This window comes from Lagenorhynchus albirostris, chromosome 8 (assembly GCF_949774975.1).
Source record: "Lagenorhynchus albirostris chromosome 8, mLagAlb1.1, whole genome shotgun sequence".
In the NCBI taxonomy this organism is placed as follows: domain Eukaryota; kingdom Metazoa; phylum Chordata; class Mammalia; order Artiodactyla; family Delphinidae; genus Lagenorhynchus; species Lagenorhynchus albirostris.
In genome coordinates, this window is record NC_083102.1 from 2,439,009 (window position 1) to 2,456,525 (window position 17,517).

Below are 17,517 nucleotides of genomic sequence, written 5' to 3' on the forward strand. Positions count from 1 at the left end.
GGACACAGGTTCATCTGGGCCAGGTAACCCGATGCAAACATCTCAAAGATTCCCCATTTCCCCTAACCTGGAAGACAGAGCTGCAGGCCTAATGAAACTCCTGAATAAACAAATTCCGCATGGCACTTGCTCGTCCTAATTCTTTTTTCTGGTGTTTAATCACAGAACATGGCTGAGGATGATTATAGTAAGTTTACACTAAGTAAACATTTTACATTTTTATATATGCTCTGTTATTAACCTGAAGAGGTTTTCTGGGTTATGTATTGGTTATGAGAGAAATTATGATTGGGGGCAGGGGGGCACGGCACGCTGCACAGCTTGTGGGATCTTTGTTCCCCAACCAGGGACTGAACCCAGGCCCTCGTCAGTGAAAGCATGGAGTCCTAACCACTGGATCACCCAGGAATTTCAGAAATTATGATTTAACAAGATTGCTCTTTTGGTTTCTGAAAATTAAATACTTAAAAGTAGCTTTCTGAGAAATGAGCAAATGGAGACTATTCCTATGTTTTAAATAATAAAAAGAGAACCATTCCATCAACTACAATTCTTTAAGTAGATTACTTATATAAATATTGTTCAGGGAGGCACATGAAATTTTAGAAGCAATATTTGCCAACATTTAACACTCTTTACAAGTAGCATTAATTTGTTCCTTTTTAAATCTCACCCAACAAATCCAGACAATATAAATGGGAAAAAACTAAAATTCACAAAGAGATTGATCAGCCTCATAACAAAAAGTCTCTTTAAATTTCAAATTCCCTTAATGATTTCAATTTTAAATATAAAATCGGATCTATTTTGATCTACATAGAAATGTTCAAAGACACATTTCTAGCACACAGCTATAGTCATAGCTACACTCAGCCAGGACACCGTCCCTCGCTTTAATTCACCATACCAGGCTACTCCACACAGGTTCCAGCACAGGCGTGATGCAACCCCAGCCACTCCCCAGTCCAGACTCCCAGTCAGGGCTCTGTGGCCCACCTCTAAACCCTCTCCACATACTCTGCAGCCAGTCAGTACCAACTGGGGTTGGCAAGCAAAATGAAACCTGATCACCCCTCATCCTAGAAGCTGCCCCTAAAAACTCACTGGAAAGAGTAGACTACTCTCCCTAATCTAGAACTAAGAAACCCAGGAGGAAAAGGAGCAGTAAAAATAGCTATTATAAATAATGGTAAAAAGCACAGGATTTAGAAGCGTCACTCTACCAGTCAGTAGTTGAGTGGCCCTGGGCTACTATCTGAGACTCAATTTACTTACCTATGAAATGGCAATAATAGATCTAACTCATAACGCTGTGAATACATGCTAAACACCTGATAAACAGTAGCTACTACCTATTATGTGGCATAAAATCAGGGAATGTATTTCTAGAAGGGGCCTTAGGAGCATTCCAAAAAGAAAATGGACATTTATAAAGTAACTTCTACGTGTTAGAAGGGCCCCCAAGACAATAAATAGTAGACAAGCATCCAGCCACGGGTCTTCCTCAAACACAGCCACGTTGTTTTCACCTCATCACACCCTCCTGGTGACTGAGGGCCTCAACCTCCACGCCCCCCACACAGGAGCTTCGGATTGGCCAACAAAGAACGCATGAGGCCAAGACAGCTCCCAAAGGAAGTCAGGTACGACTCTGCGAGCTACAAACCCAGACCTGGTCAGGGACTGTGTGAGAACCGACACCAAGAAATACTTTTCATTACGTCCTTTTGAAAATGCTTCCCATGTCCGTAATGCATTAGCTCTAACAAAGAAGAACAATATAAAAAGACCAGAAATTCTCCTTCGATGATCAGTATGAATTAAAATCACTTTGAAGATAGTATAATTACTGAAAGGGCAGACTGAAAAACCTATAGTCTGAAGACGCAGGCTCTTTCACCTTTCAAAAAACCCAATTTAATAAAATCCAAAGATAAATTATTGAATTACAGACAATGAAATATGGAAATGACAAAAGAGAAGACATTATTGATTCACAACTGCCTCACAGGTAAAAGTTCACCTAAAGAAAACTAATTTAAGCTGTAATATATTTTCAATTTGTACATCAGAATAAGACTGCCGAGAAAATTCCGCTTCCCTAACAATCCTGTAGATACGTATTTTGACTGTGATCACCGCCAGAGCACAATTTCTAGAACAGCACTATGTACTGCGATAGTCCTGTGTCCTGTCTGAAGAGCAACTACTAGAACGAGGAGACCACTGAATGCAAAGTAATAGTTTAGTTAATACATTCGATGCCAGTTTAGGTTAGAAAAAAGTCAAAGAAGTCAAACTGACTCTCTGAAAAGTAAATCTCTCTAGAAAGCCTTATAAATAGGATGTCTATTGTATTTCTGCACTAACAGAATGTGAAGAAGTCCTGGGCTCATAGCAAAATACAAGAATGTGAACTGACAATGAAATGCTTCTATTAAACAAGTAACTATAAACCTGAAATGCATAAATAATATTCTGCACAGGTATGATATACAAGTCAATCCTCCCATATGCTAAGCCCCTGTCAGACCCTCACCAGGGTGGCTGGTTCAGCTCCAAGCACACAACATAGCACAGCCCTGGGCATTAATGCCATGGTGCATGAAAGGAGAGAAGGACCAGCAGGGACAGAAATAAAAGGAAAAATGAGAGCATACTTAGCACTTACAAGAACTGTCTCCTTTTTGCACAATGGGTATGTTACAAATAGTTCCTACCCACCAAAAAAACACACCAAAAAACCCAGGCCTTTAGGGAAACACTGTTTGTTCTGGTTCAGAGAGATACAAACAAACGAGAGACATTTATCCTCTGATAAGGTGAAAGTTGCCAACATGCTATTGGAGGAATTTTTGGAATAAATCCTAATATACAGAACATGGTGGTTAATTAACTTAATACTTAAGAATTAAAAAGGGAGCTAAAAAACCATTTCAAAGTTTGGCAGACAGCTATTTTCATGTAAAATTCCTCTGTTGTTTTCCTGTGTATTGTAAAATTATACAGCATGATTTTGGAATATGGTCTGATATAAAAACTATATTTTTTCCACAGGAGAAAAAAGCAAAAATTGAGGTAGATAAATTCTGCTGAAGTAGATAAATTCGTTAGTTGAAGGCTGCCTGTGGACAGCAGAGCTGTGCCCCGCACCTCCTAGTCTGCCGGAGCCCAGAGTGCCCAGGCCCGCACCGCACCACTGTGGCTGCCCAGGGAAAAGGCCTATTCCCAAACCATCGCCCCATGGCCCATCCTCAGAAGTTTCTAACTCAAGTAAAAAAATGAGACACCGACAAAGTATGATTAAAATATGGTCAAAAGCAAAAGGCCACACAGACACCGGAAACTGATGAACACTTGGGTCTTCACCTAAAGATAATAAATTCATACAATATTTAAGCAATCTGATATAATACAGGCCATCTACTTATCAACATTTTGAATCACCATGAACCGAGGTGAGAAACAACAGATTTGCTCTATCACAAATTTTCTTATGGCGTGTGAAAAACTTCACACCTTAGTCTACAAACCTAGAAACAAAAGCAATTAAAACTCGACTAATTAAGCAGCAACAAGGAGCCGCCCTTAATCCAGCACAGCAAACAGCTCCCGCCCGTTCCTAGTGGTGCTGCTGTCCCTGGGTGAACTGAGGATTAGAAGTCCCTTTCTTTTTTTCCTGTAAATATTTTGTGGTTTTAAAAGTAATCATCTGTAGCTGGTTTGCTCTAAGAGCCTGTGTCTTACGGTTCTCCCCCTTTCTTCCCCAGTTTGTAACACAAATTGCACACAATGGGGAGCTGCGACAGAGAGCACGACAGTTACTCGGACCAAAGAGAGTCTGTTGCAGAATTAATTATAATTAAAGCAAGAGATGAGTGCTACCTTCTCTAATAAATAAAGACTATACGGCAGAATCAAGGAAGCAAGTATTCTACAGACGCTGACGGGAGAATCTCCTGCAATGGGAATCTATCTGCAGCAACTCTGTTTAGTTTAAGTACTGAATTTATCCAAACTGCAATTACTGTGCTTTACTGAAAATGCTCTAAAATGGGCACTGTTATGAGGTGAAGAAAGAAATGAGGGGTGCCCCACTTCTGAAAGCACATGGTAGGATCACACATGATTTCACTGTAGAATACTGTCAATCCCTTTTTCCCTCAAATGGGGGCGGGATGGTGGGCAATTAGCATCACCTGGAAGACGGGAAACAGTCTTTGAAACAACGCTGCTTAAAAGCAACACACACACTGCCCCCCCGCCCCCCGCTGCCATAGATGCTCCCTGAATCTAAAGCTACACACAACAAATTATGTGTTCTGTGGTAAAGGAAATTTTATTTTTAAAACGAACTTGATGATGCTAGCATAAATTATCTATAAAAAGAAGCTAAAACTGAGAAACGTCTAATTTAGGAACTGTCACACTGGGTTTTCACTAAGACTCAAGAGACAACTGAAACATGGGTCCCAATTGGAAGCAGGATTTAAACGACAATTCTTACACCAGCTTCAAGTGGGGAGAGGCTGGTCCACATGATTCTAAGACAGGCAACTTTACTTCCCTTCCTTCAAAAATCCTCTCTGGGAGTTAGGACATACTAAGTGAAACATAGATTCCAAGAGGCACTGGTGACCTCGTCAACTTACCCCGCCTGACAACTTAATCACCCTGACCTTGGAGCTGACGTGCGGCCCGTCTCCGCCACCGCTGTTGGCCCGGTGCATGACAGTCCTTTTCGCGCCAGGCTTGGCCTCCGGGGGCCGGCCCTGGAGGGACGCGGCTCGAGCAGTCTGCGAAGGGGGTGGCGGTCCCTCCCCGTCTGCAGGCTTTACCTGCAGGACTTTGTGCTGAGCTGGACACTGAGGTATGGTTCTGGCCTGTCTCAAATGTTTCAGTGGTTTCATCTGCTGTCCTTGATACTGCGTGTTAGCACCAGATGGCACAAAATTGGATGTTTTGGGTGGAACATTTGAAACAGTGGCATCTTGGTTTTTCACGAGAAGTCTGTTTTTCACATGCGGTCTGACCTGTGCCCCCGGGAAGGGTAACAGTGGGTTACCATTGGTGGGCGACGGTGCCGACAGCTGCTCTTCCTGCCCAGCCAGGGCCGGTGGGGGGCAGAGCTGCTGCTGCTGCTGCGCCAGCCTCTCGAGCAGCTCCTTCTTCCTCGCGCCGGCCTGCTGCTGCCGCCGCAGCTCCTTCTGCTTCAGGATTTCTTCTCGGAGGCGCTTCTGTTCTTCTATCTTTAAGCGGTATAACCTCGTTTCTTCATCTTCATCGGGAAACTGAAGCAGAAAACACGCATGGTTTAGAGTACAAGGCTAGGTGACAGTTCCAGTCTGTTTCAGCAAACTTAAGAAAAGGCACTTTCTAAAAACCCTTTAATTCAGGATTGAAAGAAGCCATTCAAAATCTGCTTATAGACTTTAAGTGTAACTCCTTCCCCTGGGGAGGGAAAAAAAAAATTACACAGCTAAAGCTAATTTGGAAAATCTTATCAGAATATTAAAAATGAAATAATGTAAATTTCCACTCATTTACAACTTTGAAACCAATTAAACTATTCATTTAAGATATCAAAATATGTTTGAAATGGAAACTGCAACAGTAGGGAGGCCTCGCTGTCACACAGGTTTTATCTGGCTCTCCTCTGACGAACCAACAAAAGGTGGGGTGTAAATGACCTGAAAGGGTCTGATTAGAACTATTGATTTTTCGTACAGAATTTTCAGCCTGATCTCAAACTCATTTGTCACAGAATAATTGCTTATAATGAACAGCACAAATCAATCTCTCTGACCTTGAACTCATGCACTCTCCTCAGAATCAAAATGCTGCCAATTGCAGTATTGGAATATTAATGGTATATAAGGAATGCCTTTAATATGCCAGTCCCAAACCATTCTGAAAGTCTATCAGAAGAATCTTTGTAAAAGTCCAATAATTTTCTTAAAAAAAGCATCCAGGGGCTTCCCTGGTGGCGCAGTGGTTGAGAGTCTGCCTGCCGATGCAGGGGACACGGGTTCGTGCCCCGATCCGGGAAGATCCCACATGCCGCGGAGTGGCTGGGCCTGTGAGCCATGGCCGCTGAGCCTGCACATCCGGAGCCTGTGCTCCGCAATGCGAGAGGCCGCAATAGTGAGAGGCCCGCGTACCGCAAAAAAAAAAAAAAAAAAAAAAAAGCATCCAAAGAGGAAAGTTTATTAAGTTTAGCATTTGTTTAAAATTGTAATAATTTTCTTAAAAAAAAAATCATAGATATCATCACTCACAGATCCTTTGCAAAAGAATATAATAGGATTTATTCTATCTAGAATTCAGCTGTTAGCAAATAAACCTTAGAAGTTAGGAATTATAAGACCACAATGTAGCTGAAGAGTTGGCTGGTGCCCCCAGAGCCCGTGCACTTGACCTACAAGACACAGAGCCAAGCGCCCTCACTGGGGTTTGCTTGTCATTTTAGCAGCAATCCTGATCAACTCAGTCACCTAATTTCAAAGTCTAGGACAGACCTGAAACAGAAAATCTTAAGTTGGCTGAGGGCTACACAGAGCTAGAAGCGACATTAAGGGGAAGACAGAAAAACAGAAGTTCAAAAAGTACAGGGGCCAGGGCATTCTGGGGAAATAATAACAGGTCCAGAGGACCCACTGTTTCAAATGCAAGAATAATTAACATTCACTAGGATTTTTCCCCATGTAATCAAAAAAGAGTTAAGGTATGTTCAAGAATATAGGTAGAAATACTTCTAAATAGATTTGTCCTTCATTATATCATTACCAACTGGGTGCATATAAGAAGATAAACCACACTTACCTAAGCAAAACAAACAGAAGATTTTAAAAATAAAAAACACTTTACTCCTGGTCTCATTCTATGCGCACAGAAAATTAAAAGCAAACAAATTAAGACACGCACCACTTACACTATGGCCACCTGCAAGTTCCACTTCACGCACAAAGCATCCATTTTATCCTACAGAAGACTTCTTCAGAAGCCTGCTTATTAACTCAACTATTATGAAAGGGACAAACGTGGCTAGTGGTATGCCTAAAAAGTCACTTTTCTCTTTTTATTTAGCCACTGTTACTACAAAAGTATATGTGACTTCATTTTTGAGCCAAATCCATTTACACACATGAGTCAGGAGCTAGCTATATAAACTAAAAGCAGGATAAAATTTTTAGCAATGATTTCTTTTTATAAACTATCCCAATCCCGTCTGTAAATCTACATGATTTTTTCATATATTGATTATAAAACCGAAATGTCACCCTTCTTCTAATAAGATCTTATTAAACGTTAACTCAGTATTTTCACTTTATACTTACATTTCTGACTTGGAAACATTACATTACAGCTGCTATAATAATTTATTAGAAGAAAATCTGACACACACACCCCCGCACTTTAATTCATTGAAAGGCAAAAAACAGTTAACGCTTGTTTTTATTATGATTAAGGGCTTATATTCTCATCTAAGGAAATTTGTGCCATTATTTTATGAAGTTAATAGATATACTTACTTATTACATTATATATATTATTATTAACGTAACTTCCACGTACTGGTCTCTTGCCACGTCTCAGGCACATACACCCAATAGTTAAGGAAACTGAGGCTTGGAATAAGTGAAGGAACTGGCTCAGAGCCGCACTGCTAGCGACAGCGGACCATTCCAAGGGCGTGTTCTAACCTGTGCTACACTAGATGCCTATGCTTCATCAGAACCTACATTATGCAGATACCGCCCAACTTTTGTATCTATAATTCCAGGGAACAGCCCGCAATGGAATCCTGACTTCAGGGAAGCATTAGACAAGCGCATTCACTTCTTTTACAGGAGACCAAGGGCCTCAAGGGGTTTGTCTCAGGCATAAATTTTACTGACGTAAAGAAATTTTTTTTAAAAACGTAAAAGTTTGTGACTAATACTGCATCAACACTGAACTGCCTCTAAGCAAAACATAATCAAGTGGCCAAAACTAAACAAAGGTACAAATAACATCTCAATTGGAAATCATGTAGAATACTGACTTGCATTTATTATTTATTCTTACAACATTTATACCTATTTAGAAATCAGCAATAATATACACAATTCAGAACAAAACACCCCTCCCCATCTTATTTAAAGGTCTAAACTGGTCCTACCTTCTAGAAGTTCACAGTGTAAAACCAGAAAAGCCACAGGAACATAAGAGTAAATGTAAGGGGTCAGCTAACTATGGCCCATGAGCCCATCCAGCCCAACGCTTGACTTTGTCATAAAGTGCTACCAGAACACAGCCATGTCCATTGATGTAAGACTGTCTATGTTTGCTTTTGTGATAAAAAAGCAGAGTTGAGTAATTCTGAGAGACAATTTGGACTATAAAACCTAAAATATTTGTTATCGGGGCCCTTCAGAGAAACAGTTGGTTAAGATCCCTGATATACACAGATTCTGTAACACACAACTGTAACTGTATAAATACATGAATACAATCTGATATAGTACCAGTGAGAATGAAAGTGTATCTTATATGAATATGGCTGTTAGGTTAAAAGAAGGTGGGATGATTTTGTGAAGAACTCACTGGGTGAGAGTGAACTGAGATAAGAGGTACAGACCTTGATTATAAGGTCTCCCTGTTTGAGACCAAACATTATTTTTTAATTAGAAAAAGAAAAGTCCTACCTCTGGTTCTGTTTTTGCTTCCTCTTTAGGCCGGCCCACAGGGCTAACTGGCTTGACTTTCACATCAGCCTTCCCCTGCGCAGTCCTGGGCCCCACCCCGGGCCTCGTGGGCGGTGACGTGCTGATAATAGGCTTTACTTGAGCCCCGGCTGGTGCGGAGGAGCAGCGACTGTTACTCACTTCTATAACATGTGATGGTGCTATTGGTAATTCACGCAAATTACTGTTTCTTGGAGCAGTTGGCTGCATTTGCTGCATTGGTCGTTTGGTTACATTCTGAGAAGTTGTGTTCTATCATGACAAGAAGAAAGAGATTCTAATTACAATTGGAAACTTGGGAGAAGAAACATAAAAAGGCACATTGGATTAAAATATTTTTAAAAATCATTCTAACTGAATACGTGACTTCTCCTTTGGGGGGCAGATACCTTCCTGTTGGTAAACATTTTTTCCCTGCATAAATGCTTTCTGCTCTACATAGTAACATACCCTTACTGATAAGGACTGGGGCTGGGAAAGGTACCATACCTGCCTACAGACAGGCTCCTCTTTATGGATATTACACCAGGTGACTTACAGGATGGGGACAAACATTTTTAACAGAATCAGCAGTGCAACAAGGACTCCCGCACAAGGAGTCAGCTGGGTTAATGGCACCACCACTGTCAATGGGTCCCCTAAATTGAAGGTAGAACAAACAAAGAACGAAGCATTAAGTTAGTGCCCTAAGAAAAAGGAGAAAGATGCCCATAGCTCTCATCGGGGAGGAGACAGTCAAGTCATGTTCACCCTGAGGATCCTTAACAGAGACCCAACGCCTAGAGGAGTGTGTAGATCTGTGAGATGGCTGGGGGAGGACTGCATTCCACGGCTGCTCAGCTCAAGACTGGGGGTGTCGTCTGCCCCTGTTCTTACAAAAGGAAGCCCAGGTTACAAAGCACCCTCTTTCCAGATCTAGAAATCCTTTCTTACTTCTTACATCATTTTAGTCTCAATGTTACTTTAAGAAACAAAGAGGCGGGTATGAAAAAACTGAGATTAAAAGCAGCTAAGTGACATGCTTGAAGCTCAAGGTCAAAAGGACCAGTATTAAAGGGAAAACCCAACTATCTCACCTTACAGCCTGGAACTCTAACCCTGAGCCTCTTTACACGGTTAGTTATTTAATGGAGGGTAAGACAGTAACCGTGACTAGTCTTTGACTTTTAAAGCGACACACATCTCCCAGTCTCTTTCAATGCACGACAAGCCGCACATCTGCCGATGGTACTCGAGAGGTAACCTCACAGATCAACGCAGTCCATCCCCCACGATTAACTATAAGCTCCATGAAGGCAGGAAATGTGTCTCTCTCATTCACTGCTGTATTCCCAGGAACCAGAGTAGTGCCCAACAACAAAGGATGTTCAAGAAATTCCTCCTGAATTCATTTACTTGTGCATTCACTGCCCAAGGAGACAGACAGCCACTGGCAAAGGCAGAATGATTATCACCCAAAACTACTTTCTGAAGTTATGCATCAATTGCTAAGGCCATCTCGCACTACAGGAGGATCTAGACACACAAGGCCCCGCGACATAAAAGGTGCCCCCGGAAGACAGCTGAGGAACTGGACACTTACATGCCTTAGCCCCTGGCGCTGGGGGCACTGCGTCCGACTGCTGCTTGGCTGAGGCGGCCCCGTCTGCATGTGAGGCCTGAACTGGGGCTGAGCCGCGGGCATCAGGGGCGGGGGAGGAACAGAGAGGTGGTGGTGCTGGTGCGGGTGCGGGTGCGGCGGCGGCGGCGGAGGTGGCGGCTGGTGCTGCGAAGGTGGCTGGAGCGGGGGCGGGAGCGGGGGCTGCTGCTGGGGCTGCGGGGGAGGGGGCAGAGGAGGGTGCAGGGGCCCCTTCCAAGCCAACAAGAGAGAAGCAACAGTTTATCATGTACGTACTGCTCGTGTTCCAATTCAGCCATTTCCTTAAAAACCCCAACACCAGAAAGAAGCTTCAAGTGGCACTAAAATTTCATTTTAGATTTGTTGATGAAGCTGATACTATCTTAAATGCAGTGATAAGCCAAAAGCTACTACCCTGCATTTTATATTTGCCCTAAATCCTTTAGATCTTGAAATTCCAGGAATTTATCCTAAGGAAATAACTAAGGATGCGAGCAAACACAACCTCAAGGATGTTTCCTGCAGCACTGTTTCCAATACCCAAGGACTGAAACCAATAAACACGGCCAGAAACAGTGACAGCCGTAAAACGTCAACTTGTGCAGTGTTTTCAAATGCCGTGGTGAAAGAGAACTCATCACCGTGAGAAGATGGTAATAACATGTTAACTGGGAAAAGAAAGCATCATGATGAGGATGCAAGCACTAAAGAGACTGAAAGACATGTGCACCCAAATGTTAGTGGTAACTGTCTCTAGATGGTGGGATGACTTCATTTCCTTTTCAAATTCCTATCTATACTTATTTCTGCAATGCAGTGATTATATATATTACATTATATTGTATTATGTATATATATTTATATACACACACATGCACGCACACACACACACACATTTATATATATTTTGGTTGTGCAGAGCAGCTCGTGGGATCTTAGTTCCCCGACCAGGGGTTGAACCCGCACCCTCGGCAGTGAAATCACAGAGTCCCAATTACTGGACCTCCAGGAAATTCCCAAATTATACTTTTTTAATAAAAAGAAAAAAACATTTTATCCTACTGTAACACCTTATATAATAACCATTTTCCTGTTCTTACTTTAGGTACATATTCCATGTGTTTCTAAATAATCGGTTCAAGCCCATCATCATTACATACCGTAACAGGAAACTTAAGACACAAGAAAAAACATACTGGGTAAGACAGGTATCAGACTCAAGGCAGCTGATGAAACATACAACACCAGCAGAGGGCACTCAAATCTCTCAAATAATGAGGGAGCAGCAACGCTTTTTTTCCCCCACTACATATTGCAGAAACATAATTTGACAAAGAACCTTATTTCCTGTTAACCTTTTAAGAATCTTGCAATGATAAGCAAAGGTATTATCAAAACATGCCCTAATTTCATTAGCAATGTATAGTATATCCTTTACAAAATCTTACTACTGAGTTTTTTCATTTCCCAAAAAATGACAATCACTTTCTCCATTTCTCCTACGATTAAGGAGATAAGCAATATTGTTAAGGAAGTTGTCTTTAATAAAGAGCACATTTAAGTTGAATACCCTCGTTCTTTAAATAATCTCCACATCTTGGCAGACTAGAATAAAAATGTGAAAGGTTTTAACTTGAATTCTGAAACACAAAACCAGCCCCTGACGCCTACCTGAAGGTTAGGCTGTGTGTGGGCGGGCAGGAAGGGCTGTCCAGGGCCGGGCAGGAAGGGCTGTCGAGGAGGGATGAACGGCCGTGCTGCTGCGGACCCTGGCTGGCTGAAGTGCAGAATCCCCACCGGCCCTGGCGGCTGGAGGGCTGGCCTCACGGGCCTCTCTCTGGGGAACACAGGCTGCTGTCCTTGCTGATTAAACGCTGGTCCAGGCTGGGTGAATGGTAAGGGGCTGGGAGTGGGCACAGGGTGACCACTGCTAAGAAGCGTGGGAGGAGGTGGCGGGGGAGGGGGACTTCGCTGTTCCAGAAAGAGATGGCTCGGGAACCTTGGTTCACCTGAAACGGAAGGGCGTTGCAACGTTACTGCCCTCTGGTCACACAGAACACACACTTCACAGAAATCAGTTTTATGTACTGTCTTACTATGGACGAAAATTACAAGAGGTTGGGTGTGAATGCCTGAAAAGAATTCTACATTTTGCCTCTTATTTCTAGACTGCTTCATTAGTCATTTTCTATAGATGGTTTCCTCCTTTGTATGAAATTTTCACATTTCAGATACCAATAATGTCCAATTTTAGCATCTGAAATGACAGGCAGAAGGGCTATGGGACAAAAATCTGACACTCTTATTAACAAAATCTCCTACTGGGAGCTAAATACCGTTTAAAACATAAGCATGTTCAGGCACGTCGCCCCACGCGGCTTTGCTCTGTTACTCTGCGCCATCCTTTACCTCCTAAGAAGAAAGGGTCTCGCTCCTGGGGAGGCGGCGGGGCCCTCCACTGGTCCTGAAGAGGAAGCCGCGGGGGCTGGCTGAAGCTGTTGGGAACAGGTCCAGGTGTGTGCTGTGGGAACTCTGGAGGGCCCTGAAGCACAGCAGGAAAACAGGGTGGAAGGCAGGAAAATGAACGGTAGTTTTCAGAAAGGTGTACATGTTTTAAGTTTTCCTCTGCAAACATCAAGGAACTTATCTCCTGAAGCCGCCACCCCTGTATATACACACACACACACACATATATATATAACCTCATGTTACAAAATAGGTGATTCTGCCATAGTGAAACAGTCAAATGTCAAAATGCAGCATCTAAAAATTAATTCAATGTTTTAACAGCACTACAAAACCAGAAGAATATTAGTTTTAAGCTTACTGAAATCCATGCAATTACTGAGCTTCCTGTCCACTAATCCAAGAGACTAAATGTCTACTTTCAGTGTTCCTGACACTCTTCTCAAACATGCTATTCTTTGCTACCTTTTTCACACAACCATAAGCCACAGCTATGAAGTTGCTTTATTTCAACAGAAGAAAAAGAAACTGAATGTGTACCATAACAAAAATCAGCAATCGCTGACGAAACAGGAAAATGTGAAATGTTTAAGAAACCACATTGCTACAAAAGAAATAATACAGTCAGATTCCATTGGCTAAAAATTCTGAACTCTTAAAACAGATTACCGTTTTTCAATAACTGCAGGTTACCAGTAGAACTCTACAAAGACAAATTACTTCACTTTTTAGCCAATATTTTATAATAACTTTAAATGGAGTATAATCTATAAAAATTTTGAATCACTACGTTGTACACCTGAAACTAATATTGTAAATCAACTATACCTCAATTTTGAAAAATTACTTCATTTTTCAGTTGGCCTTTCAAGCATTTATGGAGATTCTTTTAAAACACCACATTTACTTAAGAAAGCCTCACAACTTTTTTTCACTTCTTTATCCAGAAATTCATTGATTATACATACTGTATCATCAAAATAATATTCATTTAATAACACCTCATTCTTTGAAGTATTTCTCAACTTTCAAAAACCACACTTCTTTCTCATAAACTTAAAATTCTAATGACTTTTCTGTCATTTTATTATGAATTAGCTGTTCTTTCTAAATGTGACATCATATTATAACACTGAAAATGCTTCTGCAAATTACATTTGCCTTCCTTCTCTCTTTAAAGGTCTGCTCTATCCACAGTGTTGTAAGAATAATGCAAAATGAACACAATAAACACCACAAACCCATATGACCACTGGCTATATAACATTAACGAAATTAGATTTACACACAAATGTTACATCTTCATAAAAACACATGGTACTAAAACATATGGATCAGAAAGTTGCAAAGCTTAAATTCTTGTAGTCTGTGTCTACCAGTTTAGGTGAAATCAAGGGTATTCTCACCCCACCAGTGTTTGACATCTGACATTAGGGAACATCACTTCTCACTCTAGATAAAGGCATCAATTAAGATACAACTGAAGCAAACAACATCAGAGAAATGTTGGATTTATAACTGAGAATACATACTGTACACACTCACACTAAACCAAAAGCTTTTGACCCCTAACAAATGCATACATTTTATCGCGATGTTTATTTGAGACTTTACTAATATGATGCTTTGATATGGATATTCTTCAATATTTACTACTTTTTACTATGGTAATAATACGCTCGAAAAACACATTTCTAACAGCATCGGCTATCCGACATTGGTACTGATCACATCTGCACTAGGAGTTTCGATGGACTTGCCTTCTGTCTTTCACTGCCGCGTTCTTTCCTTGTTTTGAAACTACTCTTATTTTTATGTGAAGCCGATGAAACACGTGGTGTGCATTTGCATGGATATTTTGCCAGGTAACTTAAAAAGAACATTTATTAATGAAGTATTTCTTTATAAAATATAGCATTAGTATCCTGTGTATAGTTTTACAGGCCTTTTCCCTCATGTATACACATATTTCAAAACTTTCTGGATGATAACAAATTAGCAATCAAGGTTCAGTCATTTTTTTTGTTGTTGTTGGCTGTGCCACGTGGGATCTTAGTTCCCTGACCAGGGATCGAACCCGTGCCCCCTGCAGTGGAAGCATGGATTCTCAACCACTGGACTGCCGGAGAAGTCCCCAGTCTTTTTTTTTTAATGTTTAAACCATTTTTCGTGGAGTGGCCCAGAAAATAAAATTGAAAATTGTCTGCCCTCTGGGTTGTGGCAAGGTTTGACTGGTCACGCTGCCTCCAATCCATGCAATTTGACTACATAAATTAGCAATGTTCACCTAAGTAAAACCCGGTTTCAGCTATACGGCTTGTTTCCTTAAACTAATTTGATGTATACCTGACTGTCCCTCTTCTGGAGGGGGGAACACCAAGAAGGAGTTTCAAATAGATAAATACAGAAGGGACAGATAAGATTCATTAATATCACCACAGCCTAAAACAAGCTATGGGATGTAAAAGGTAAAAGAAATCACTGAAATTTAAAATCTTTTAAAAATGAAATATATGTATTTTTCATGAGGCTTTAGCTTACAAATAGTAAAATATTAACACCTACTTGAAGACAGAAAACATTTTCAGCCTTTAAAGTGTATTAAGAAACGATAGCTCTCTTCCAATACCTGAGCTGCGATCACTTACAAGCAGGTGTATGTTAGCCTGCATCAGGTCACTAGGGCAGGGTTTGCCTGGATACGGGTTTGGTGGGGTAGATCCCAGCCAGGGAGCGAACGGCACCACGAAGCCTCAGAAAAGCCCCTTGCGTATGGAACTGCCCCACAGCAGGGGGACTGCTGCACCAGGAAAGGACTTCAGGCCCGTCCGTGTTCTGAGAATCAGGCGGCAAGCTGAAAGACCGAGTTGTGAACCTGGGCCACCGCTGGAGCAACTAGCAACCTGCAGGTCCGTCTGCTGAGCTGGGCACGGGGTGGCATCAGGACGGCGCCAGGCAGGACAGGGAGACCTGGGGGATGATGGCTTGGTGAAATGCAGGGGCTGGGACTCAGTGGGTGCTTACTTGGTGTAGTCACCTGGATTCAGTGTCAATTCTCTTGCTTCTCTGGCTGGTCTGACAGCCCTGGGGGAGCTTGGTGAGAGACTCGGGACCCACGTAAGAACCCAGGCCGAAGCCTGAACCAAGGCTCAGGTCTGGGCACCGTCAACCAGAGCGGGAGATGATCCTTTCTACTCACAAGGATTCTCAGCCTGTGTGTGTGCAAGCCCATGCCCCTGACACACTTCCACCGCACAGCGGATAACGACGGCAGCAACTGGCACGTAATTCACACAAGTAACCTTGTGAAGCCAGCGTGAGCATCTGCTTCACAGTAAGAAATAATGAGGACCCAGGCGTGACGGCAGCAGCTTCCCCCACCTGTGGCTCACGCACTGCCCGCCAGGCCCTGTGCAGAGCCCCCGACCACCTGAGCTCATGAACGCACAGCACAGTGACATGGGGGGGGGGGCGTGTCTTACTTCACAGCCAAGGAAATCGAAACTTAGGCCATTAAATAATGTGTCCAAGGTGACACCATTCTTTTTTTTTAATCACAGATTTCAATACCCAAGAAAAACAAGTTAAAATGAGGTAGGGGAAATGTCATCCCATATGGTATAAACCTTGTCAAAATGACTAAATCTGGTTGGGCTTCCCTGGTGGCGCAGTGGTTGAGAGTCCGCCTGCCGATGCAGAGGACGTGGGTTCGTGCCCCAGTCCGGGAAGATCCCACATGCCGCGGAGCGGCTGGGCCCGTGAGTCATGGCCGCTGAGCCTGCGCATCCAGAGCCTGTGCTCCGCAACGGGAGAGGCCGCAACAGTGAGAGGCCCGCATATCGCAAAAAAAAAAAAAAAAAAAAAAGACTAAATTTGGGGATTTTAAAAACCATACTTTCCCCTGACTTAGATATGAAAATGATCGTCTAGAACGTGAATTCTGGAAACCATCACATCCCATACAAACTTCCATATACTACTGATTTCTTCAGGAAATGTTCACTCTATACTTCTGTTTCAGCCAAAACGTGAGCCCTCTCGTAAGCCCGCATTATACAAGCTTCATTTTCTCCTGTCCCTCCTTCACTCTCTCACCGACCCGTCGTCCTGCAGCCACACTGTTTCAGGAGACCCTGCATGCACGTGGGCCCCAGCGCCCCGCTTCTCTACGGGATGCTGAGTACTGCTGGGTGATACTCTCCGTATGCTGAATCAGACTCACTCTAAGTTTCTATTTACTCTTTTTTAAAAAATATTTATTTATTTATTTATTTATTTATTTTTGGATGTGTTGGGTCTTCGTTGCTGCGCGCTGGCTTTCTCTGGGGGCTACGCTCTTCGTTGCGCTGCGCGCGCTTCTCATTGCAGTGGCTTCTCCTGTTGCAGAGCAGAGGCTCTAGGCTCGCAGGCTTCAGCAGTTGTGGCGCACGGGCCCTAGAGCACAGGCTCAGTAGTTGTGGCACACAGGCTTAGCTGCTCCGCGGCATGTGGGATCTTCCCGGACCAGGGCTCGAACCCGTGTCCCCTGTGTTGGCAGGCAGATTCTTAACCACTGCGCCACCAGGGAAGCCGAGTTTCTATTTACTCTTAACGGGCCCAGCAAGGTCCCTCACAGTTTCCCCTCCTCCTGGTCAGCCCTCCCACTGCCCAGGATATTCTCCCTTCTCTGAGCATCTTCTAGTCCCTCAGCCTCCTGACCTGCCCTCT

General features: G+C 42.7%; 1 protein-coding gene across 7 annotated transcripts in view; it reads right to left on the reverse strand.

Moving 5' to 3' along the window:
- The window catches only part of RBM33 (RNA binding motif protein 33), a 112,354-nt gene that overhangs the window by 23,401 nt on the left and 71,436 nt on the right, over positions 1 to 17,517 (reverse strand). For 5 of the 7 annotated variants that reach the window (XM_060156285.1, XM_060156282.1, XM_060156283.1 and 2 more), the window contains 5 exons: positions 12,754 to 12,886; positions 12,016 to 12,353; positions 10,309 to 10,575; positions 8,688 to 8,978; positions 4,653 to 5,291 (listed from right to left, as the gene is read on the reverse strand). In XM_060156285.1, the coding sequence (XP_060012268.1) occupies positions 4,653 to 5,291; positions 8,688 to 8,978; positions 10,309 to 10,575; positions 12,016 to 12,353; positions 12,754 to 12,886 (1,668 nt within the window). The remainder of the gene's footprint in view (positions 1 to 4,652; positions 5,292 to 8,687; positions 8,979 to 10,308; positions 10,576 to 12,015; positions 12,354 to 12,753; positions 12,887 to 17,517) is intronic. The other 2 variants (XM_060156284.1, XM_060156281.1) reach the window with 1 other exon arrangement.